Below are 24,475 nucleotides of genomic sequence, written 5' to 3' on the forward strand. Positions count from 1 at the left end.
CTGCAAAGAGGCAGCTGAACTGGTTCATCACAAAGTGATACAGTCCACATCTTCAGCTGTGTCACAGGCCATCAGAACCCAGGAGAGAATACACTGACATACTGGTATCATTATGTATCCTTAACAGCTGTTTCACTTGCTTCTACATATGTGCAACAGTCCACACCAAAATTTTCTTTAAAATACAATACCTATAAGAATACATGATGAATACAAAGCCTAGCCTGGGTCATTAGACTAACTGGACTGACTTAACTCAAAGCATGTCTCTCCCAAAAGAAGGAAGTCAATAAGGTCATAAGAACTAGTAAATGGATTTAGTTCTGTACCAATTAAAGCCTTGGATGCCATTAACACATCATTGCAGAATCAGGTTTGAGAGCCGTCAAGACATTCTTTTGGCTATACAGCATATACACCAAAGCATGTCTCACCAATGGAAGTGAAGAAGTCCGTATGGGCGTAAGAAAAAGGCAGCAGAAGTCCAAGGGCTACGGTATACCAAATCTTGTTGAATGCCATAGTTCAATAGCTGTCACCTCACCACGTACCTATGAAAGAAACAAAGTAGGTAAAAATCCCTACTCACCAGACAGTTGAATCTACCTTCAAAACAGACAGCTTATTCTCTTGGGGCTGCCACTAGTTCTTGAGGTAGCAGAATCCTGATAAGCTTGAGCAGCTCTCACAGAGGACTGATGCCCTTCTGCAGACTTTCTTATACTTTTGTCTTGTGTGGTAAAAGAAAAAAGAATAGCTTGGAGGCAGGGTCTTCACAAGCACTCTTCATCTTTTTGACACCTAAGACACACTGCAGATAGAGCTGCTTCACAAAAAGCACCAAAATCCCCAAGATCAAACACTGAAAAAAACCATAATACCAAGTTAAAATACATATTATTGAGTTCATCCACCCAACAACAAAAAAAAAAGCATCCTTTGATCAGTCAGAAAGGCTCCAGTGGAAGAGGTCTAAATGAAAACCCTACACAACCAGTCCACCAAGTTACTTGCATGCTCCCGCTCTTCAACTGCCACCATCATGAAGCCAGCCTCCATACCTGATACAAAAGGCTTTTCTGTCAGCTGGTTCATAGTTAGTCCCTTGGATAAGTCCATAGCAGGCTCACAGGCAGTGCTTTCTCCCACAAACAGCTGCCAAGCTCTCAGGCTTTCAGGATACTGAACCCTTTTAAGAGACTAGGATTTCCTCACTACTGCATACTTTAAAAGTATGCTGCCTTGGAATTCACAAGATTTACTTTTTCCCAAACACAAAAGCTTAAACTCTCATGTATTCCATCTGCTCAGAAAAATTGAAAACAACCACATGTACTAACAGAAACTGTTTTACAAGTCTTCTAACGGTAAGACAACTAATGAAGAAAAACAAAAAGAAAAGGGAAAAAAAAAATCACAACGCAAGTCCAGCTACAAAGTGGCTCGACCTATTTAGCAAAGAAAGCAATATGCTTTTGATTGAGTTGACAGTACTGGTAGCAAACAACATAAAACCAGGTGTGCCATTCGCACACGGAAGGTGTAAACAAAATCAGGGAAGTGCAAAAGTCACACCCAAAGAAAAATTATCCCATCCACAAGTGAAGGTATTAACAGGAAAACACTCCCTTGACTCCAGAGGTCAGGATCTCTTCTCATATTGCACCTGAATGGTCAGGAAGCAGTTCCCTCCTTTCTGTTCCACCTCTAGCACTACAGAAAGCAGTACTCAGGGTTAGATTTACTGGCTCTGTGAACCGCCTCTTGGACAGGGCAAGCACAGTTTCACTGCCACTAACAGGAACAGGAAACTCGTACAAGCCTGGAAAAACAGCACAATCTCCAACTCTTGTAAATCATCTGAAATCTGCACAACCACAACTGAAGGGCTGAAACATTCTGACACGTTCACCAGCAGAAAGTAAGTTGTAAAGTAAAAATTTGGAGAGGGAAGCCTGGAGTCCTGCTTTTTCCCCAGTCGAGTCAGGCACCTCAGCCTCTCCAATGCTCTAAACCAGCCCTGCTATCCACAGCAGCATTCCTCACCTCCTCCTTGCTTGCTCTACCCCTCCTCAGGCAGCCAGGCAACAAGCTGAATCAGCCTATTTCAAACACAACTAATTAAAAAAATTCCCTCCCAAAGCTCACTTCACCCTAAGTTCAATTCTGATACAGTTCACTATATAGTCATGCAATATCCATGCCAGTAGAAGAGGGAAATTTGGAAGCAGGAACTGGCAGCCAAAGACAGCAAAGGAAAGCAAATTATTGTTTCCGGTAGCAGCACAGGTTTAATTCATTTGTGAAACTCCAGCCCTAAACACAATGAACAAATATACAACCCTGCAGCCAGCCTGTAACACTTACCTAGTTTGCAGCATAAACCAGGGATCCTGGTAAGATCTATACAACCACACCTACCTCTTCTGTGACTAATGTCAGTCTCATTAAACAAGAACTCCAATTGAGTAATTGCTGTAAATTAATGGGTCACATCTGGAATCAAGTTTTCTGGCTGGCACATTTCCTTTCACCCTTTACTTAAAAGAATCTGTATCCATATGTGCAAGATGCTGATGTGTACCTGCGCTGTTATTAAAAACACTGCTGAATTCCTATTTTGTTCTGCAAAAAGCCAAGTGCCTCCTGCTCATCCAGCACTCAAGCCAATACATCTGTGAATCAATTACAAAACACGAACAGTTCTACTATAGGATAAATATTTGCCAACATTATCAGGACTCAGAATTCATCAAGCTATTTGTTTACTGCACCCAGTAAAACACAGGGAAAGATTCAGAAAGTTTACTTTTTACTAGTAATCACTATGAAACTTTTCTAAAACACAAACAAAACAAAAAACCCACCAAAAAGGTGATGAAAACTATGTCTCCTCTCCACCTACGGCTCTTGGTGACAATATTCCATCTCACACGATAGAAGGATGCCTTAAAGCCTGCTTGAGTAGCATGTTTTGGACACAGTTTTTCCTCTTCTCTACCTGCCCTTATGGCCTGCTCCAATACTGGGCTGACTCTGAATGCAGTTGCAACCCTACTCCCTCCTCACACCCTCACAGGCATACAGCAGAATGAGTGAGCAGTAATGGTCACAAATAGCAACAAGGGAAATTCTAAGCAGGTACAAAGAAAAAGTTTCTCACAGTGACAGCAGATAGGCACTAGAAGAGGTTGCCCAGAGAAACTGGATTTCCTATTCTTGGAAGAATTTCAAAACTAAATGGGACAAGCCCATGTGCAGCCTAACCTAACCTCCAAGCTCAGCCAGCTTCAAACAGGAGGTTAGGCTAGATGACGTCCAGAGGTCACTTCCAACTTCATTTTTCTTTCCTTTTGCAGTCTCCAGATTTTCTGTCATTTGCAAGGACTCAGACTCCTGTAATAGCTTTCAGCCACCCAAGATTACTTCCCTCCCAGACGGAATTCAGAGAGCTGGAAACAAAGCCCAAGGCAGCGTCCAGCCAAGCTTTCACTGCCCTAACAGCAGTTGCTAAGTAGCACGGCTTTCAAAACTACTGCAGAAGGATCAGCTACAGGTTCCCAAATCAAAGAAAATAAAGCTCACTTAAGATAGATGCTGGAAATCTCTTAGACACACAAGCTGCCAAATAAGTAGGCTTAATTTCTTCCTGTCAGTGACATGAAGTAAAACAAGATGAAAACCCTCTCTACATTACTCCTGTCAGTCTGACTCTCCTCCTCAGCCGAGTCCCTCAGGCAAACACAAAGATGGCAGTTGAACATCTCAGAGAGGAGGGAATCCACTACCTACACACAGAAGTGGGAGTCCAGCTGACAGCTTTAACACTGGAGCTTCCCGACTTCCAGTAAGAAGTACATTTGCTAAGCTTTGAAACAGTAAAACATGGTAGAGCAGAAAAAAAAAATGAATGGGAAAAAATAGCAAAGAACAAACATGTAGATGCAAGTAAAACAAAGCAGCAATTAGACAAATGATACTGCCAAGCACAGCACAGAATTCCCCGAACAGCAGGGACAGACAACAACTGCCACTTCAAATGATGAAACTCAGAGGCGGATTTTTTTTGAGGACTTTTAAAGAGTTCAGCTCTGCTCTACAAGTAGAAACAACGTGCAAGAGTCATAGGAGAGCAGACGTACCTGTAGCATCCACGCAAGCAGAAGAAAAAGTGAAGTTAAGACAAACTGCAGAGAGCGATAGAACCTCATAACAATCAAGGTCATGCTAATTGGTGACGGAAGACTGAAGCATTTAACTGAAGATGCTTATTATATAAGTCTCCTCACTGCCACTTCCAAGCTCCCAGGTGCTTACCAGGATCCAGAAAACAAGGTAGAAAATGGAAACTGAGGGGGTACTTCAACATGTAATTATTCTGGAATAGCTTTAACTTAATTCCAAAACAGTTTCTTTATTTAGGTAAGAAATAAGTGACCTACTTAAAATTAAGTCTGCTGCAAAGCCAGGAGTCAAAACTGTATCACCAAGATCCTCACCTTTTGATTTAAATACTGGTCCACTCTCACAACCCTTACTGTATCCCACTGTATAAAATAAATAAATAAAAAATTAAACTGAGCTGAGTTTAGGGAGCAGGGGAAGAGGACAGCACCAGAAATTATAGCTGCTCACTGCACTAAACCTCTCTTGTCTCAAGGACAACTCACATTATAGTCTCGTGACACAACGGGACTGAAAATACTACTCAAAAGGGAAGAACTTTCCCAGAGTAAGTACTAAGTACCAAGAACATTTAGGTGTCATCATTGCTTAACAGTTTCACTTGACAGAATCATTAGAATCCAGTTCCCCGAGTTCTCTAGCACTTTATATTTAAAGGCCGTTTTAAAATTAAGATCTAAGCAGGGAGAGAAGAAACATTTTCTAGAATTGCTGCTAACAAAAGAACATGGCATGTTTTAGGCTTCTTTTTAATGACAAAGTTGTAATATAAGAAATCTTGTATATATAAAATATAATCCAGCAAGAGATGAGGATCAGTTTTAAAGTCAAGTTGGTGACGTGTTTTAAGTATCATTTATTGCCAACTTGAAGATAACATTCGTGAGTCTGACTATAGAGCAGGCGTGTCTGTACACAGATTTGTACCCAAGGAACTGAAGGGAGTTTTACCTTGGTTTCTTCCAGACTAAGACTGAATGGACACAGCCCTCTCAGAGCCCACCTGTTTTAATTTTCTAAGCCAAGACAAAGAACACTGGCGATGGAGCGGAGGACTTATCTTATTAGACACAACAAGCAGGAGGCTATCGTTCTATTTATCCTTCTGCTCAAGGATTAGCAGAATATCTATAGAGATATACAGAATGTTTTCAGATATTAAGAGCAATTATAAAGAAACCAGGACAATCCCAATGATCACCAGCTGAAAAACAGTAACAGATCAAAGCTCTTTTAGGCTGAAGCTGTAGCCCGGCAGGTGGTTCTGCAGTAGCAGAAAGCCTGCTCCTCTCGAGGGGAAGAGCAAGTGGTTCTGAAGTTATTGCAAGATCACTGCCTAGAAACACACAAGCTCAAGTGACAGCAAAGATACTGTTTCAGCACAGACTTTATTTAGGGTCTTTCCTCAGTTAAACAGACACAATTTATCAAGTAAGGTTTTTTCAACAAGTATATTCTTTCCGACCACTTTAAAAAAAAAGTTTCCTTATCTATACCAACCTCAATGCAGAGGCGGAGTTTTTCTCCCATAAACCTCTATTTATCCTCAATTCTTCCACAGTGTTATTCATTATCCGTCATTTATGTTTTTCAAACTGTACTGGGTATTTTCTAATCTCTGTGCATGCCTCAAAAACATAGCTTTAAATGCCAGCTTTTAAAACCATTCATTATGCAAAAATTTTTAAATCGCTGCAGGTCAGAGAGCTGCTCTCTCTTCTGGCTCGATGCATAGCTCTAATGCACACACTAACCCTGTTGTTCAACCAAAGTTTCTGCAGCAGCTCCTGTCTCCACACTACCACCTCAGCTCTGCTAGTAGATGACCCATCATGTGTAGGGAAGACACAGTGAATCAGCAAAGGGAACTAATCCACATCAGCTATTTTCTGCTTGGAGGTGAGGTAGTGATTTTCCCCCCATACACTCATTTCTGATTCAGTTTATCAGATGTACCACCCCATGTGAACAGCACAGATCAGGAACTGCTTAGAACAGCACTGCCACTGGACAGCAGTTCATGAAACAGGGCTGCTTCTTCAGCTTCTATGTGAACTAACAGCTAGAAGAGATGTGCCTAACTATGCCACAATCAGTGCTTAAATGGCAGAATTAACACTCTTAGCATAACAAGACTTAGGCACGTTCCTGTTACTTTCAGTCCCAGGAGGAAGGGGGGGGGGGGGGGGGGAAACAGGAAGAAAAAAAAAAGCAGTACTGGTTCTGTCAGCATATAATTAAGAAGCAGCACAGAGTACCCTAGGTCAAATCAAGTGCTTTGCAGTATGGTTCAAGACATTCAAATGCATCCAGCAATGATCCAAAAGTAGTAACGGGTGCAGAACGGTAAGACAGAGAACATCTCTTACCCCAAAAGCAGGCCTCCGCCCCCCAGACAAACTGGGAACTCATTACCTTTACCTTCCACCCCTGCCAGAGTACTGTATGCATGCTTAGCTGAATAGTCTCTGGCACTGTAAGAAGCTGCATTTAACACTTATCTACTTCTTGAAACTGAGAGCTTCTTTCATTTACTAAAACCTTGAGCACCAAATCTTTTACATAACCAAAACAGGTGAACACTTGAGCACTCGAGCGCCTCTGCAATTCCTCTTACTGAATTCAGCAGAAAAAACATGCATGAAACTATCCTTTTGATACCTTCTCTTTGTAACCCTGAAGAATCTTTCCTCTAAGAGCATCCAGCTTTTCAGAAGGAAGATTTACTCTAAGCATGTATGACATTTTTACTTTCTCTTCATTCCACAGCATCCTCAAGAACCCATGTTGGGACTTTTTCCTTCTAGCCAGGTTAGAGCCCATCGAGATACCTGCTCAAGGGCATAGCTTACTGCAAAGTTAGATGCAAAATTTCACATAATGCAATTGGCTGAATCCAACCCAACGTAGTAGAGAGAGCAGGAAATCAAGATAAGCCTCATTCCTCACGATGTAATTACTACACACAGCGTCCGTAGTTACAAACACGGTGTGTGACAACCAGCACAGCCCCTTCTGTGCTTACGCGAAGCAACTTTCCATCCATCCATCCCTCCACCCAAGCGCGAAATGGTTTCGGTGCCCGAGCACTCTTCACCTCCCGAAGCAGCACAAACAAACGGGTCATCAGCGGCACGCAGCTCCCTTTATACAGCAGCACCAGCCCCCGGTTGGAAAGACGCCGACTAGCCGGTTTCCCGGAGGGTGCCCTGCAGCCCCGGGAAGTGCCACGAAGCCGGCGTGGGACCCCACCTGCGCCGCGCACCCCCGCGGGAGAAGGCGGGGGGCGGGGATGTCCGAGCTGCTCGCGGCCACGTTTAAACGCCGGGCGCAGGGAACGGGCCGCACGGCTGCGGCTCCCGGGAGGAAGAGGAGGAGGAGGAGGAGGAGGAGGAGGAGGCGGCACTGTTTAGTCTACCAGCCGCGGGGAAGCCGGGCGGGCCGCCTCGGCCCTGCCTGCCGGCGCGACGGCGCCCTCCCGCCCCCCTCCGGAGGCTGCCGGCTCCCGTTACGTAACGGCCGTGAGAGCCGGGGCACCGGCCCCTCGTCGGGAAGGCCGGACGGCGGAGCACTGCCACGTATCGCCCCCACCCCCGCCCACGTAACGGCCGCCGCGGCCTCCGGACCGGGACGTTCCCCTCAGGGCAGGGCGCGCCGCGCCGCGCCGCCTCGTCCCCCTGACCCACCCACACGCCGCCGCCGGTAAGAAGCGCGGGCGGTCGAGCCTCACCTGAGAGAAGGAGGGGGGTGGAGGGGGGGGGGGGCGGCGGCTGACAGGACGGGACGGGGCGCGGAGCGGACGGCGCCGGTAACGGCCAGCCGCGAGCTGCCCAGTGGCGTAACCGACCGCGCGCGCGGCCGGCCCCGCGGAGGCTTTTATAGGCGCCCAGGCCACGCCCCCACCCCGCCCCCCGTCCCGCGCGAGGCGGGGGGGGGGCGGGGCGGGCGGGCGCCCGGCGCGCTACGTGAGCTTGGTCACAGCGGCGGCCGCCCCACTGCGCAGGCGCCGCCGGCCTCGCTCCACGTGGGCGCCCGGCCCTCGGGGTCGTCCCCCCCCCCCCCATTCCCGGCCCGGAGAGCGCAGCGCTCGGTCGCCACCGGCAAGGAAAACACCCCAAAACGCGGGGTTTTTTTCTTATTTAGCCACGTAGGCGGAAAGAAATTAGTCGAAAATGGGAACCTCCGCCAGGACGATAAAAAACTGTGAGAAACACTAAGCCGAAAGTGTCATTTTGGCAGTAAAAGTTCCCAGAAAAGACCCCCAAAATGCCCGCAGCCCTGCCCGCCCCCTTGCCCTGCTGCCAGGACGGCGGAGTCCCACAGGCACCCCCGGCAGCATCCCCCTGCTCCCCCCAGGAGACGGGTTTTTCTGGAGGGCAGAGCCCGGGGCAGGACCCCCGCCGCCACCAAGGCCTCACCAGCCCCAGCATGTTGGATGCGCGATTCGGTGTTGTCTGCCCCGATTCTCATTTTGGGAGCGAGCCAGCTCTCCTCTCCTCGTGTCACAGCTAACACTCGCTGAGGGTCATCTCACTTACCTCTGACTATTTCTACGGATAATTTTGATTCTAAACCAACCTCACGCCCCCTGCTCTCCAGTGAGCGTCATCTGCTATATTTTACCACGTACGTTCTGTTCCATCATCCAAGTCCTTGCTGGTAGCCAAAACTTTCGCTAGTCTTCTGCAAAACCCAGGTGAAGATGGTTCCAGATTGACGGTACCCTCACCAAGTGCCTTTTCTGAAGCAGCCTCCCCTCTTTCTGAGGCTTCCACCTGAACTTGGCTGACCCCAAAGGCATCTTGCGAGGCAGTATCAAAAGCTGTAGCACGAAGCGGATCGCCTCTCACCCCTCTCCAGCACACGAGAGCTCTTGGCTATCACAGAAAGACGTTAAGCTGCTTGGATGTGTCTTTCTGTGACAGGTCTATGCTGACCGTTCTTTGTTTTCTAGGAGTTCATAAACAAACTAGTTATTTGTTCGTTGTACTTCCAGCATTTCAGTTAGAATCGGGGACATTCATAAGCAATTTTTCTGTTCTTTTTAGACACGGGCTTCAAATGAAGAATCACCTCCTTACTTGCTTAGCCAGCCTGTGATCCTCCTTCTTTTAAGACACACATTTTTGGCCACCCCTAGCTGGAAAGCTTTCACAACAACAGTTAAAGAGTGCTGGCAAAGACGTAACAGGGGTCAAAATCCCCATCTAATGCACATTCTTTAGCAGGGCTACTTTCAACTGGCTTAAAGTCACCTAATTCCTAAGAGGTAACCAGAGGTTGCAGCATGATCCATAACTAAGATTTCTTCCCTGTACCTAAACCGTTGCCTCAGCTTCAGCTCCCTCAGCAATGTCTTTTGAAGAGCAAACATCATGACATCGGGTGTTATGCCCCATTTTGGGGAAGACTACGAGATATGATGTATCTCATATGAGAAACAAACAACAACATTAAATGAATTTAGTCAGTTCTTATCCAGATGTGGACACAGATGTGTCCACATAGCCAACTACATCGGCAGTACTGCAAGCGCTGCTGCGCCAGAGCAGGAAGAAGGCCAGTTTTTAGTGGAACTATCCGTCAAAAAATAAGCCTTCCCTTCCTCTCGTTTTGGTCGTCTTCCAACAGAAATACAACTCCTACAACTAGCAGGAAACGCTGGAATGATATCCAAGCTTCTAGCTGAGGCATCTAGTTAAAGCCCTATTATCCAAAGAGTCCATAATATCTAGCCAGAGATTTAACAGCAGCTTCTAGAGATTTGGCAAAACCTCACACACTGTAGAGGCAATCAGATTCTTTCTAGCGAGATTCACTGCCTTCTCAACATCTTTTGCACTCTTCAGATATTTTTAGAAAGTAAGGCAGACAGTGGAGAACAACAAGTTTATTAGCATGTTTAGTAGTGGGCTCGCTTGTACTGGTCAGCATGGGGCTGAAGGCAAAGAAATTTCTGCTAAAAGGAGCCCAGGATTTTCGCATCTACCAAGCAATCAAATCAAGAGTTGTTTCCAATAGTCATGGCATCATGTTGCTCCATGAATCTGTTTCTGCCCCTTGTCGATACTTTCTGCCAGTTAGGTAGAGAGCACTTACTCATTTTCTCCTGCCTTCCTCAATTCCGGCATAGTCACTGGACTTGTGCGTTATCACCCACTATCAAATGCTGATGGGGTTGGACAGCTTCAAGCAGGCCTTAGCAGAGCAATTTGTTACGTCAACACCTTGTTAAGAAGCACGTGCTATCTCTAAGAACAAGTGCAACAGGAACACCTCCTGAGAGAGAACCGAAGCAGAACAAGCAGCTTTCAGACTTTCTTTAGGATTTGCAGAGCCCCGTGTATTTTCTAGCAGAAACACTGACTGCTTTCTAGCAAGCGCAAGCCTAACAACATGCTTCCTTTTCTGAGCAATCCTGTAGAAGTGCTCCATAGGCCCTAAGCTGAAGGATACTAAAAGAAAGGTCCATCTAAAACAAGAATGAAGCACGAGAGGCCTCATAAGAACACAACTGTAGTAGCTCACACCAAAGCTTCATTTAACCCGTGCTGCCTGGAGTACTGTCCCAGCCTCCAAACACTTTTAACTTAGGGATTTTCTCAGTCTGATGTGGTCTGTCTATTTAGTAACCCTCAATGGAGTTCCCCATTAAGTATTTCTCCTGTCTTGAGCTAGAACTGTTTTGCATCCACAACATCCTTTACCTAAGGGATGGCAGTTGCGCCATCCCTTAGCCAGGGTGTGGAAAACCACCCAATTCCATTTGTTCACTGGGAATGCGGGTCCAGGTAGTTAGATTTGATTAACCAGGATCCTGCATGGGATAAGAAAGCGAACAGTTGGTACCTGTCCCTCACACGGGCTGAAGTATCAGAGCCTACCTAGTTCCTGGCAGTGGCTGTGCTCCAACTCTTTGATCATACTTGTCCTCTTTGAACCTTTTCCTGTTTTTCAGTATCCTTTTGGAGACGACGGGCCGTGACCTGCATACAGTGTTTGAAGACACAGGTGAGTCATCTTTGTATCATAACAAGTTAGCTCACAGTACTGCTTAGCTTTTTAAAGTGTATTAACAACTTAAGTTTATGCTCTGTAAAGGGATGAAGCCTCATATATTTTCATGCACATTAATCAAACGATGCTAGTCTGCTCCCAAAATGAAGTCATAACCTGCAGTCAAGAGGCTGGATCCTATCATAAGTTATTTTGTGCAGTGCAGCAAATCAGTGCCAGAGCTTGAGGATCTTCCCTAACCAACAGCAACAGGGAGGGGAAAAGGCAAAAAAACCACACGCTACCCCAATAAGCTGAAATGAGCAAATCCTACTAAAACGTCGTTCGGATGAAGTTAAAGTGTCTCCACTACACTGGGCAAGCATTAGGAGCACAGCATGTATTCAGCAGTACCAAATTAGATGGTTTCTTTCCTTCAAGGTCCCCGCCCTGAGTATGAGAAAACTGTAGGAGTCTATCATATGCATAATATATACTACAAGTCTTAACTTTAGAGAAAAGCCAGATTTGGTTAGTTTGCATCTAAAATTTAATGATAGAGGGAAAGACTACTCATTAACTTTCTCCTTAAAGAAGTGGTTTGTCTTTCCTTGGGGTCTTCCTAAAAAAGAAATATTTTTTTACCAAGAGGTTTCTTGTGGCTTGACCATAAGTTTTCAATGTGAGTTTGCTAGTTTTATGTATTTAAAGCAATTAACAGTTGTTTTGCAAGGGCCAGCTGTCAGCAATTCTAATGCTTGTTTCTGCTTATTGGGGGCAGCTGGAAAGACACAAAACAGATCAGCAAGAAAAAACAAGATTACTAGTATAACCATTATTAGCCTAGAATTACATTTTCCAGCCACTTCTTTGGCTTGAAAAATCTTTTACTAACTGCTAACACCAATATGAGTATTTTACAAACACAGATTTAAAAAAAATAAATAAAACTTAGCAACATAGGACCAAAGATTTGCCTATTTTGCAATCTTGTCCATGTAAGAGATCACAAGGATTCATTCCCACTGCTCGTGTCCTCCTTGCCTGCTCCTTTTGCTTGCTCTTTGTGCATCAGGAGAGTCTCAGGGATTCACTTCCTCTGGTGGCCTGCCAAAACTCAAATTAGTAAGCTACAGGAAGCTGTCAGAGATGCATTTGCATGGCCAGGCCTTCACTTTGCTCACTGGGTTGCGTCTCGAATGGAGTACAGTATCTGCAGGGGACAAATAACACTTTATAGATGCGATTCACACAACTCAGAGCCCAGCTCAAAAATACTTACAAAGAAGTAACTTGGTGCCAAAGTGACAACTGATATTTGTACTCCTTAAATTAAATAATTATGTGAATAAATGACAAGGAAGCCTCTGTTATTTTCAGAATCATCTCCCCTGCTTATATACTGTGGAAATATTTAATTGGGTAATGTGCAATCACAAGCAGGTGTATGGACCCTTGGAGAAGGCACAAGGAATCTCTCGCAAACTGCATAGCTTCCCACCAGTCAGATCAGTCACAGAAGTGACTCTAATCTTGTCTTCTCTGCATAGCTTCACATAGCACTGAGGCCAGCTATACACAATTGGGCTAATCCATGGGTTTTTTTCAGCTGCATATAGCAATGAGAGGCTACAGCACTGCACTGCCTTCAAAGTAGTCTTCACACTGCAGCGTAGTGCTCTGGCTTTTAATCCTTCATGTGGATGGGGGTGCACTTACCAAATGATGGGTTGCTTTGGGCTAAAGAAGGTTGAAAGGCTGTCCCAAGATTTGAGGTCCCAAATATCTTCCCCAACTGCTTCCCTCTAAAACCAGCTCTTCTTGCAAGATCCATTTCTGGGGGCACTTAGGGTCAATAAGTCTATTAGTTTAACAGCAGGGTGGATACTTCCCTTAGAGATTATATTTCAATCCTTTATCTTATTAAGGGAAGATGTGTTTTGTCCATTAATCCAATTAGCCTAGTGGATTAATAAAATTGGGCTTGCTCTGTTTCAGGAAGCACACAAATAGCGGTCAAGCATAATTAAACCTGAACTTGTAAGTAATGCTGGTAACAGGAGTGCTATTTCCCTGCACATTCTATTTATTATTTTTTAAAAGCTATGCTCTCAAATTACATGACGTGAATTCTTGATTAGAATGTCTCAATTCATGACCAAAAGCAAAAGGCTGCCCTGAAAACATTTACTTTCATATGTTTATAAAATTCTCTTTGTGCTAAATATAGGCAGGTAGGTTCCAGCCCAGAATAATGTTTTCAGTACTTGAAAGGAATCTGTTTGTTCAGTTACAAAGGCATGAAAATAATTTGTCATTATTCTGACATCTGTTTTGGCAAAGCGTGCTTTCTGATCAGAGCTATTCACTTACAAATTCAACTGTGGGTCTGAGTGCTTGAACACTGAACAGCTCCATCCTTTAGATATATACAGCTCTTGGTGTATTTTCCTGTTTGAGGGCATAATGGTCCGTAACTTTAAACGATGCTGTTATGTTACTGATACAAAAACCAGAGAAGCTCAGAAGAAAAAAAGAAAAAAGAGAAGGAAACTAACAGGAAGAGACTCCTCTGCTAAAAACAGCTCAAGTTACTGCAGTAGGATTGTTCTCATAGTAACTTCTGCTTGACAAAATACAGCATGTGGGTTTCTGATAGAATGAAGCAGGTGGTGGGAGAGGGGAAAAAAAAAAAAGAGAGTTTACTCTCGGGCAGCCTCACTAACTCCAGAAGTTAATCAAAATCCGGAGCAGACAGCCATCTAGCTTTGCCAAGCTGCAGCCTGCGCAGAACTACATTTCCCAGCGCTCCCAGTGGGGGAAGAGCGACTGGGACCCAGTAAGAGAGCTGCTCTGCTGTTTGCTGTAGGAGCAGTGCTTCTTCTAACCGAGGTCATCGTGGGACTCTCATAGCTGGAGACAGACACCACTCCCTTCTGCACAGAGCGCAGTAAGTGGGGAAAACGTGTGGGGAATGGCTGGCCTAGGTCCAACTCCTGGCAGTTGTACAGCGTAGGTGAGGTTTACAGGCGAGACAGGGGAGTCTGGGCTGGCCTCCTGAGATCAAGTTTTTACTGTCTCCACCTCTGCGTTTTCAATGATCCTAACCAAAATCTGGCATTGTGGTTCCCAGGAAGGAAGGAAGAGTTAAGCGCCTGCAGATGTTGCATTTCATTCCATCGTTGCAGGTACAAGCTATTCCTCTTGTCCCCACCCCCGTCACATTCTGCTGCTCATTCCAGAGCAAAGTGCAGAACTCCTCCATTCGCTGCTGTGCTGGAGATTTTCACACACTAGTCTATATGAGACGTGGGGGCGGAGAAGCGACGGACACGTAATCATCACACCACAAAATTGTTTCAGACATGGTCTCTGCGACAGTCGCCGTCCTCGTGTGCGTCTGCCTGAGCCTGCTGGCAGCGTGCCGAGTTCCCGCTGCTGCGGCTGAAGCGCCGAGCAGGGACGCTGATGTTTGCCCCAGCAGCTGCCACAGTGGGCTTGGCTCCCCTCTATCCCCAGGGATCATCCCGGTGAAGACCACCCTCAGCTGAGACAGTGGGAAAGAGGAATCCAGAGCAGAGATGTCAGAAGCCACAAGGCAAAGCCTCCACGCTGCTCGCTACAGAAACTGCCTCCTCGTAGAGATAGGAGCCTCTACTCAGGCTTGGGAGCCATCACTGACCTTTACCGAGAGGAAGGACTCTCAGACTCTTCTTTGGCACTGCTTACATGTCTGTAAATTGAAGCAAACATTAACTCCCTCCTTAAAGGGCTTCGAGTTCTGTGGCTGAAAAGTGAAATATTCAAAATAATCGTTAAGGATTGTGAATCACAGATAATTTTTGTTTCAGATGAAGGCTAGAGATGGTAGCATTTCTGGCTATTTTCTGACATCCTGAAGCTGAGTTCAAACTGCAGTCTCTGACTGCCTGAGCTGAAAATGTGGTAGGATCCTTTGGCACAAAAAACATTCATGGCTGGAGATGATCCAATTCAGCTGCAACTGCTGTCTCTCGTCTAACTCAGGGAATTCTCTTCCGCAGCTGATATTTTGTCTTTCATTCTCTTCTGGCATCAGTGCCTTTCCCACAGATCTACTGTGTGCTGCAATAGGATGTTCAGTTGGATCAAGGCCGTTACAACAGTGTAGGAAACAAACAAGAGAGCAGCCACCGTCACTGCTCTTTTCCCCAGGGATACAGGAGTTTAGGGCAGGAACATTTAACCTAGTCTTATAGCAATGTCTGTAAGACCTGTGCACACTCAACAGATGGAAACAAACTGAGGTATCTTTAAATAGTCTTAAAAATTGCCTGAAACTGGGTTTGATGTGTGACTAGAGACTAAGGCCAAAGTGATAATTTTAGAAAGCAGATGCCAGCATACTGCAGACTCTGCGAGAGGGAGATTTCTGGTGGCAGTGGGTTATTACACCTTTTAAATCAAACTTAACTTTGTAGGGCTGCTGCATTATATTCTATGCTTCTCTTTAGGCAGAGACGGCTACCTGTAGGTGTTGGTTATGGCTGCGATTTATCAAGCAGTGTATAGAAGAGCTTCCTCTCTCTTCTGCAGGTTACACTCTACCTATGTTAGAAAAATGAGGTAAGTTCTCATCTGATTCTTGTGTACAGTGAGAAGGCCAGAGTTTGGCACTCTTGTGTCCACTGTCACAAGCAGCCCTACCTAAATCTAACCCAGGGTTTAATCTTTTAACAGTTCAGTAATAATATAGTAATGTTATGCAAGCTGGTAACAGTCAAAATCTCTCTGTTCGCTTCACCACTGATAAGAACTGGTTCTCTCAGGCTGAAGCTCTGTTAATGAATGCCTGTGCTTGCTGTCCTAGCTAAAGATCTCTTAAAATACAAGGCAGACTTGAAGTGATGCTGCTCACCTCGTTTTAAATACTACTTCAAACAGTCTGAAAGAAGCACATCCTGACACCATTTTTCCAATGACTGCTTTTCCTAACACAGGCCCCGGCCAGCTGGGCCCTAAGACTTCAGCTGGGTCTTTACCCCTCACGTCAGTGTGACAGGTAGAACGTACCCTGCAGTAATGCATGTAGCCTGATGGGAAGCGTATTCAACATCTGAACTGCTCAGTAGCCTTGCCGAACAGGACTTGGAGCCAACCAGATTGGAGGGATAAAAGGGAAGATCAAGGTTTCCTGCACACAAATGTTCATGTCTATAAAGCAGACCTCTTGGATTAAGAGACTGGGTTACTGATCTTCTCAGATGTCCAAGACTTGAAGTTGCTTGTGTGGTAGTAAGTATTGCAATATTTTCTGCCACAGAGCACCTTCACTAGAGGCTACAGCCCACCAAAGAGTAGACTCAGCTCTTGACAACTCTAGAAGCGTGTGGAATACATAAAATCTGTATTGTCCATTCAGCGCCCCTGCTCTTTGCAACATAAATGCATCCAAATAAGCGTAACACAGGTAATCTCAACATGATCTCGAATGTATCTTCCCAATTCTTTTCTCACTGCAGATACTTAAATGAGCTAAAGGAAGATGATAGCCTTTGTAGACAAGCCCAGACCTCAGGAGCTTTCTACCTCTTTCACAATCTCTCCCCCTTCCTGCAGCAAGTTGGGAAGAAATATTTGGTACCACAGCTCAGTGCAGCAGGTAAGCGGGTGTCCGGAAAGAAACACCTCCTGGATCACACAGCTGAAATGATACACAGTCATTTGCAATAAGCAACCTCTTATGTGGGGGTTGAAAATCTATCAAGCTGTGCAGGAACATCCTGCTATATGTAGCACACTATTTGTTAACAACCAAAGACTATTTGGAGTGAAAACCTGGGCATGCAGACACAAGCTCATGCTCTTCACACGCACACGGTACCAATGTATACCTGATCTGCTTTGAGATGATCAGTGTTAAACATTTGGGACCATGCCTTTTGAAGAGAAAGGGCTGGCAGGAAAACAAGCAAGGTCTAACCAACAAAGGTTATTTGGCATTACGTAGGAAAAGTTTTCTTTGAGAGAAAGGTATTGGCTGGTGTAGGACAGAAACAGAATGGACAGCTGCTCCCCCAGCATTACAATATTTGCATCTGTAGCTTCACATGGTCAACACTTCCAACAGCTAGAAGGAAAGCCAGACTTTCAGTCTCCATCCAGGTGGGACTGCTTGTCTGGTCCCCTCTCTCACATGGGCACCCTGCCTTAAGCCAAGACTGCGTGTGCTTTGAAGATGCAGACAGAGCATCATGGTTGTATGAATTTGCTTTCATCACAGGTTTTTCTTCCCCTTTCCCCTGCTGTCTAGAGATGAAAAGGATCCTGGAGAAATTCAAAGAGACTGAACAGTGGATAGAGAAGTCGGTGCTGATCGGTTGTTCAGACGAGCACGTACCACTCTTTGCCCTGGATTTAGGTTGGATGACTCCTCTTCTGTGTCAGCATCATGTTTGATGCACTGAGATGAAGACGCTGCCTAGGCAGCATCGTTAGTCCTTGCTGGGTGAACATTTACTGCCAAAGAGGACTCAGTTGAGTCTCTGTAGGAGCTGTTGTGAGCATGGCGGGTCAGGGCCACAGAACTGCATTGCTGTTCCTGCGCGTGTGTTAGTAAAGGTGGGCTGTTGGCAGGTCACAACATTTGGGAATGTCACCACTGATGTGATATCACTTCCATGGGAACTTCCAGAAATTGTATACCGGAACAATGAAGGGCGTAAAGTTGGGACAATAACTGCAATTTACTAGATCAAAGATTTTTTTTGTTGTTGTTGTTTTTTTAAACAGGAGCCTTGGAGAAATCAGTCATTGAGTCTGAACTCAAGGGATCATTTACTGACTTACGGAAAGCTCTCTTCGTAGTGGACGGGAAGGATTCTCCTTTGCTGGCTTCGGTATTGTACAGGATTTTTTACTTTAAGAAGTTGTGATTTCTAACATCTAACATGTCCCATATTGATTTATGATTTAATATGCATTGTGGAAGTACTTACTGTACACTTTCATTGACCTAGTACAAACACACTATAAATTACAAACACACTATAAATTACAGCGGTTTTCCCAAATTTGCAATCCCAAAAGCAAGCTGCAACAGAAACAGACAAGTGGCTTAAAAATGACCGCAGTAATTAGCCATTTAGCATCAACCTGCTGTATGTCCAGTGTCAAACATACTGATCTTATCAGTAGTCACAGCAATCCCAGTTTGTCCTCATCTTAATAACTGTCAGGCACTAGTTTTCTGTAATCTTCTAGGTGAACTGAATTTCAAGAATGAACTTACAGATCTTCTCTCAGAGCTACTCTTTTAAAACTACTCACTTATAAGCTGTTCCTCTGCAGATGCCCTGTATTTGGAAGCCCTAAGAAAAGACCTGTGTGTGAAAATCAGCTGTCCTGACCCATAAGTAGAAATAGCTGATGTTTCCTTTCCTGCTCTATAGTGTTTGTGGTGCTTGGTCTATTTTTCAAGAAGGTATTCAAGGTTGGAGGCTCTTTAGAATAGTTCATTTCCCATTACTACTCCCACTATATCCTAATAAAGAACAACTCTTCCCCACCTCGCCTGAACATGGTCAAATTTGGATGCTAAAGCAAGAAGCATGAAACATCAACTGCAGAATCTGCCATTTTTCAAACCAGTGCCCGTACTTAGTTTACCTTTCTGAGGCTTCCAAACATAATCAGAGTTTATCCACATGACTGCATGCTGGGGAGAAGACAGCAATGTATCATTCAGGGAGACTGCTCTGAATCATTTCTTTCACCCAGGTATAAATAAGATTTGTGTTTCTCTCTTGGTGTTCACAGGCCCAGTCCCTTCTTCGGTGGCACGATTCCCACCAGTATTGTAGCAAAACTGGGCAGCCCACTCAGAAAAATATAGCTGGCAGCAAGCGTGTCTGCCATGCCAGTGGAATAATTTACTATCCACAGGTGAGCATGTGAACAGCAAAGGTAAGCAACACAGGGTCTCTGTGGCAACAAGCCAATGCTGCTGGGTTGCACGGAGGGGAACCTGTAAAAGGCAGCAGGAGTGCTTTGGGTACTTTTTCTGTAGTGTTCATCCAGTTGACCCCCAGCCAGCTAGGAAAAGCAACAATTTGCAGTTACTTGTTTGGTCTGAACTCCTTGCTTTGCTTTTTGATGCATTTGCTAGATGTCTCCAGCGGTTATCACCCTGGTGTCTGATGGGAGCCGGTGCCTCCTTGCACGACAGCCCTCATTTCCCCAGGGGATGTACAGCAGTCTGTCAGGCTTCTGTGACTTGGGTAAGGCAATCTCTGATCCAGTGTGGTGGCCTCAGACATGCAGGGTGTGGGGGCAGAATGGGGGGGACATCAAGCCTGTTCACAGATGAGGATGGAAACATAGACGGTATCAGGATAAAACATAGTGGATCTAAATAGATCGGTGTTGCCATTCAGACAGAATTCAAAATAGCTGAATGTATCTGAAGAGAATGGGAATTCGGGGTATATAGCAGTTGCTCTAGTCCCTGATGGTAAATAGAAGTATAAGACTCCCCAGGTTAGAACTTTGGATACTTTTTTAGTCCATTTTGTGTCTAGTGCAGTCTGGCTCAGAAGAAAAACTACAGGCCTCTTGTTACAGGAGGGAAAATAGCTTAAAAAGGGAAATGATGGAGAGAGGCAGCATTGTTCTGTCCACCAGCTGTATATAGACAAAGCTAAAAATGTCTCTGATGCCTCTGTTTAAGGGAGGTAAGCATTGTTGATGAATTTAATTAAGCATCCTGCTGACAAGCATTTCCAGGTCAGCACAGTCAGAGCTCCTGCGTGTGCGGTCAGGGCTGGAACACCTCAGAAATGAGTGTGCCTACATTTTCTTTGCCATGGTTTGCTGCCCTGAGGCCAGGCCATCCTTACCTAACTTTGGTTGCTTGTAGGTGAAAACGTGGAGGAGACAGTCCGGCGAGAGGTGGCAGAAGAGGTGGGCCTGGAGGTGGAGTCACTCTGGTACTCAGCTTCTCAGCATTGGCCCTTTCCCAGCAGCTGCTTACTAATAGCTTGTCATGCGATGGTGAGAGCACACCAGGCTGAGGTGAGCAGACTCGGGTTTCCCTGAGGCATTTCACTGCCCTCCTTATGTAGCAAAATCTCTTTCAGTCCACAGATGTTTAGTTTGGAGAGCATCAGATCCTCTCTAAATGCAGTTTTCTATTGGCTTTCTCTACAAGTGAAGAAAAAACTTCAAAATAATCGTATCTTCTGTTGCAACGTGCCAGATTTTGCACAGGTCACTGTATATATACAAGCCCAGAGCCCAACACCCCTGTATTTTTTTCCTCTGAACTTTGCAGAGGAGTTGCTCTCTGGTATTAATATCATACTTGCCACAGAACATGCAGATTCTGCCATGTTAATTACTGTGCTCAGCCACTGGTACTTTGCAGGCCAGTGCCTGATTTGTGACTTCCCTAAGGAAACCAAGACAACAAAGCACTGGTGGATAGTAATGTCCCTTCCTGTACTGGCGTCAGCACTTAATTCAGGCATGGATAAAGCTCTGTGGGCATTCTAGCATAGAATCTTTGCGGTTACAAGAACAAGCCAGGTACCATTGCCCACATTTAAATCTGATTTAAGGAACTCTCAATTCTTTCCAGATCAGTATGAACAGCCTGGAACTAGAGGAAGCCCGTTGGTTTGCTCTGGAGGAAATCATGGAGGGTCTCAAGAGAGAGCCTGGATCTTCAAAGCAAGATGATGGTAGTTTTTTACCCTGGTTCCCTCCCAAACAGGCCGTTGCTCACCAGCTGATTTGTGAGTGGGTTAAGCAGCAAACTTCACAGCCGGCTTAGGCATGACTTAATCAAGTCTGTGATTCTACCAGAACTACAAAAGCTCGACAGAAAAGCTTCCAAAGTTACTGAAGGCCAAAGTCTGCGTTACAGTGAAGACAGCACCAGGCTGATGGCAGTCTTACACTCAGACACATAGACCTACAAAGCCACTTCTAAACTGATCATCCTCAGACAACTCCATGTACAGTGGATCACCTTTGAGATCCCATGACTTGCAGTAAATGTACAATAAAATTCTTAGTTCCAAAACATCAAACTTACTGCGAACAGCTGCTGCTGTTGCCCAGCAAGCAACCGAACCATGAGCCCCTGGCACCTGTGTCCCATTTTCCTCCATTTTATCCACCTTGGATAGATTTCAAATGCACAATTTTTACAGAAAAAAAAAAAAAGCGACAGCGATGCCTTTCGGTGTTCACACTTACATGGATCTGGAAGAACTATAAAAAAATGGAAAAAACCCCCACTGCCTGTACACTCTCCGCTTCTTCTGTTCCCCTTCCCATTCAATCTTCCAGTTTCATGTAAAACATCCTATTTTTTTTTTTTGCAAATGTTAAGTGGGGTCCTACTTTGTTGAGATACCTGAGCAACTAAAAATATCTCTAGAGGCACCACTTTCCCCACCAGTAAGACAGTGTTACTTCCATCCCAAGGAAGAGAGAACAGAGCTATCTGGTGGTAGAGAGTGGAAGAGCAAAACCTACATATAAGCATATTAGAAGAACCCAGATAATGCAAAGGTGAGAGGAACTGCTGCAAGGACTGCACTTCTGACAGAGAAAAATCCTGAGAGGCACAATGCCTCTTACCGTGTGCCAAAAGTCTTGCCTGGAGAGCTGGTCTTGTTTTACTGAAGAAATGGTGTCACTTCTCTAGAGGGAGAGTGACAAAGAGACAGTCTGGGCAAGGAAAGCTTAGTAAAAGAGACAGATGGAAGGATGTTCAATCTCCTGCTGATTCAGGCCGACAGTCCTTTCTGCCTGCTTGGTCAGAGTTCAAATGCCAAGATTGCAAAGCTGTCAGTACAGATACTTGAAGGGGGAACAGGAATGTATCATTGACTGCCACCATTAGGATTCACTGTAGGTGAAAAAGCAGTGGTAAAAATCTGGAGTCATGACACCTAAGCAGTAAGTAAAAAAAGGCAGCTTTCTCACACCGTTGAGACATGCTTTGTTTCCTCAGAGTTAATTTTACTTTAGGAGGTTGGGAGGGGATTCTTTCAGGCCATGGCGGCATGTGCAAACACCTCTCCCACCCCCACTAACTCTCAGTCAATAAAACCCATGAGCCAGAGCATGCCTTATCATGTTTGTGAACTTGATCTGTCAGTCATCCTGGTAAGAATGTGCTCTGGTACAGCTAAGGGCATTGCTTCCTCCCCTCCAGCCCAGCCAGACACACCACAGGAGCCCACACACCACTGAACTAACCTGCAACACTCCTGCATCCAGTTTCCTTTGAAACATGTCTCACTGCCTCTCTTCGTAGTAGTTCGTCCTGCTTTCACTCCAATCACACCATTTTAATTCCCCAGCATTTACCTCTTCCTCTCTCATCTCTGGAATCTGCCATTTTCATTTTCAGCCTCACCCCCTTCTTCTCCTTCTCTGCAGAAGATATTGAACAGTTAGATACCCGCCAGCAAGACATTCCTGCTTCTCATCCTCTTTCCTACTTCTCCTTAACGTCTTCCCAACTCCACCGTTATGTAGTTCATTAACGTGCCCTGAGCTTGCTTCCAGTGTACAACATCTAGCTCGATGTACTTAGTACTATTTAATATCCACACAAGATCTGTTCTCCCAGTGGCAGAAAAAGGACTAAGAAGTAAAAGCAGCAAAAGGTAGTACCTGTGAGTGAAAGGAGGAATGTCTGTGTGATTTCTGCAGTAATCTGAGCTTTCTGTGTTTTGTTTTTGTACTTCTACCGTACATATTTGCAGTGTATATGTCTGTCAAACCAGTGGCAGTGTGATCAGATTCAACATCGGAGAAAATTCACCTGTGTTTGGGAAACACTGGATTACCCTGCCTATCAAATTATATTTTTTAATGTCAAACTGCAGGCTATCGGTGAGCTCTAACTGAAAGGAGACTGACACCAGCTCCTCCTGAACTGTCCCTTCTACATTGCTGATACAGACCTGTCTTGGTAGGGTGTCCCTTTGGGGTGATGTGGGCACCACAGCAGAAGTCAGGCTGGTCACAGGGGGTGCAATCGTTAACTGCTGCCCCCTTGCTCAATGCTGGTGGGCCAGACACTGCCCAGGCTGAAGCTGCTAGATATCCACAGACTTCAGGGCAATACTTAAAAGAGTCACAGTTTGCCTAATACTCTGACTATACCAGGCTTTTTCAGATTTCATCAGTTACTGCCCGTTTTCTACAAGAAGAATGTTAGAGGAAAAGCAAAGCTATTTTCTCATTTGTTTGCTTCTGTGACTCATCTTTTAAAACACAGTTTTAAATGTCTGCATGTTCCTTTTAATTATCAATAAGAAAAAAAGTCTTTTCAATCTACTCAAATACTTTATTTTGGTAGAGCAAGAGCAATGACAAGGCAATATTCTCATCACGTTTTTGAAGAGCCTTAAATTTTAAGCTTAATTGTTTTATAAAATCCTTAATCCCTACCCTTCTGACATAGGTATGAAACAATAATGGTGGCCTCTGTTCCTGATGTTAAGAAAGCAGGAACGATTATAGGCGATACACAGCTATGAACAGGACAGAAAAACAAGACGAGAGAGACATTGTTCTCTCTTGCATTTGCCTCAGAAACCTCGCTGAAGCCTGATTAATACTCACTGCAGTCAAGACAGAACATGTTCCATAAAGGCAGGTGACCTGGAAAAAGAAAGAGGCAATTCCTCTGAAGATGCTTCTTCAACAAAACACAGCAGGGCTTTCCCATGTAAAAGATATCAGGCAGGCAGAATGGGACATAGCAACATATTTCTCTCAAAACCACATCCATTAAATGAATCGTCTTTGGGGACACTTGGCTTGTATAAATCATTGAGACTCCACTGCTTTCAGAGACTGCAAGGACTTGGGACTTAGAGCAAGACCTACCACTGAAAAGCAGTCAGCCTGTGGCATTACAACCTGGTTGTTTATAAGTATTACCAGTCAGCAGGATACATGGGCAGCTATAAAATAATAATGTTCATCTGATTAATTTCAAATAGCTTTTTGGAGAGCAATGTAGACAGGTTCAGAGCAGCATTCTACCTACATGCCAAAAGCAGCAGGGCATAAAAGTTACGTTTATCTCCAACAGGTGCCAGCAGAGAATTAGAGTAACCAAACCAAATAATACAACTTGTCTATGTCTGACTGAGGAAGCTCAGAAAAATCTTACCTGGAAATGGTGTGGATTGGCAATTCACTTACCACATGCTCTCCCATCACCTTGGGCTGCTCTGCTGCTGCATGGAAAGGTCGCATTTTCCTACCCAGCGGGGTGCTCATC

The 24,475-nt window shown here is 44.9% G+C and overlaps 2 protein-coding genes across 8 annotated transcripts in view; one reads left to right on the forward strand and one right to left on the reverse strand.

Moving 5' to 3' along the window:
* P4HA1 (prolyl 4-hydroxylase subunit alpha 1) overlaps positions 1 to 8,035 on the reverse strand; it is a 37,453-nt gene extending 29,418 nt beyond the window's left edge. For 2 of the 4 annotated variants that reach the window (XM_075025429.1, XM_075025427.1), the window contains exons 1-2: positions 7,916 to 8,035; positions 435 to 551 (exon numbers count right to left, since the gene is read on the reverse strand). In XM_075025429.1, the coding sequence (XP_074881530.1) occupies positions 435 to 522 (88 nt within the window). In that variant the 5' untranslated portion in view covers positions 523 to 551; positions 7,916 to 8,035. The remainder of the gene's footprint in view (positions 1 to 434; positions 552 to 7,915) is intronic. The other 2 variants (XM_075025428.1, XM_075025426.1) reach the window with 1 other exon arrangement.
* On the forward strand, positions 7,547 to 24,252 carry NUDT13 (nudix hydrolase 13). 4 transcript variants are annotated; one of them, XM_075025432.1, is made up of 10 exons: positions 7,547 to 7,887; positions 11,144 to 11,196; positions 14,051 to 14,131; positions 16,683 to 16,822; positions 17,474 to 17,581; positions 17,953 to 18,059; positions 18,979 to 19,104; positions 19,328 to 19,439; positions 20,078 to 20,232; positions 20,798 to 24,252. In XM_075025432.1, the coding sequence occupies exons 5-10, from the start codon at positions 17,476 to 17,478 to the stop codon at positions 20,990 to 20,992; spliced, it is 801 nt and encodes a 266-aa protein (XP_074881533.1). In that variant the 5' UTR covers positions 7,547 to 7,887; positions 11,144 to 11,196; positions 14,051 to 14,131; positions 16,683 to 16,822; positions 17,474 to 17,475; the 3' UTR covers positions 20,993 to 24,252. The 4 variants fall into 4 exon arrangements, with proteins under 4 accessions (XP_074881533.1, XP_074881535.1, XP_074881531.1 ...); XM_075025434.1 differs by lacking the exon at positions 14,051 to 14,131; XM_075025430.1 differs by lacking the exons at positions 7,547 to 7,887; positions 11,144 to 11,196 and adding an exon at positions 15,675 to 15,786 and having other exon boundaries at positions 13,709 to 14,131.
* Positions 24,253 to 24,475: the final 223 nt, after the last annotated feature.

Source organism: Buteo buteo, chromosome 4, assembly GCF_964188355.1.
Source record: "Buteo buteo chromosome 4, bButBut1.hap1.1, whole genome shotgun sequence".
Lineage (NCBI taxonomy): Eukaryota > Metazoa > Chordata > Aves > Accipitriformes > Accipitridae > Buteo > Buteo buteo.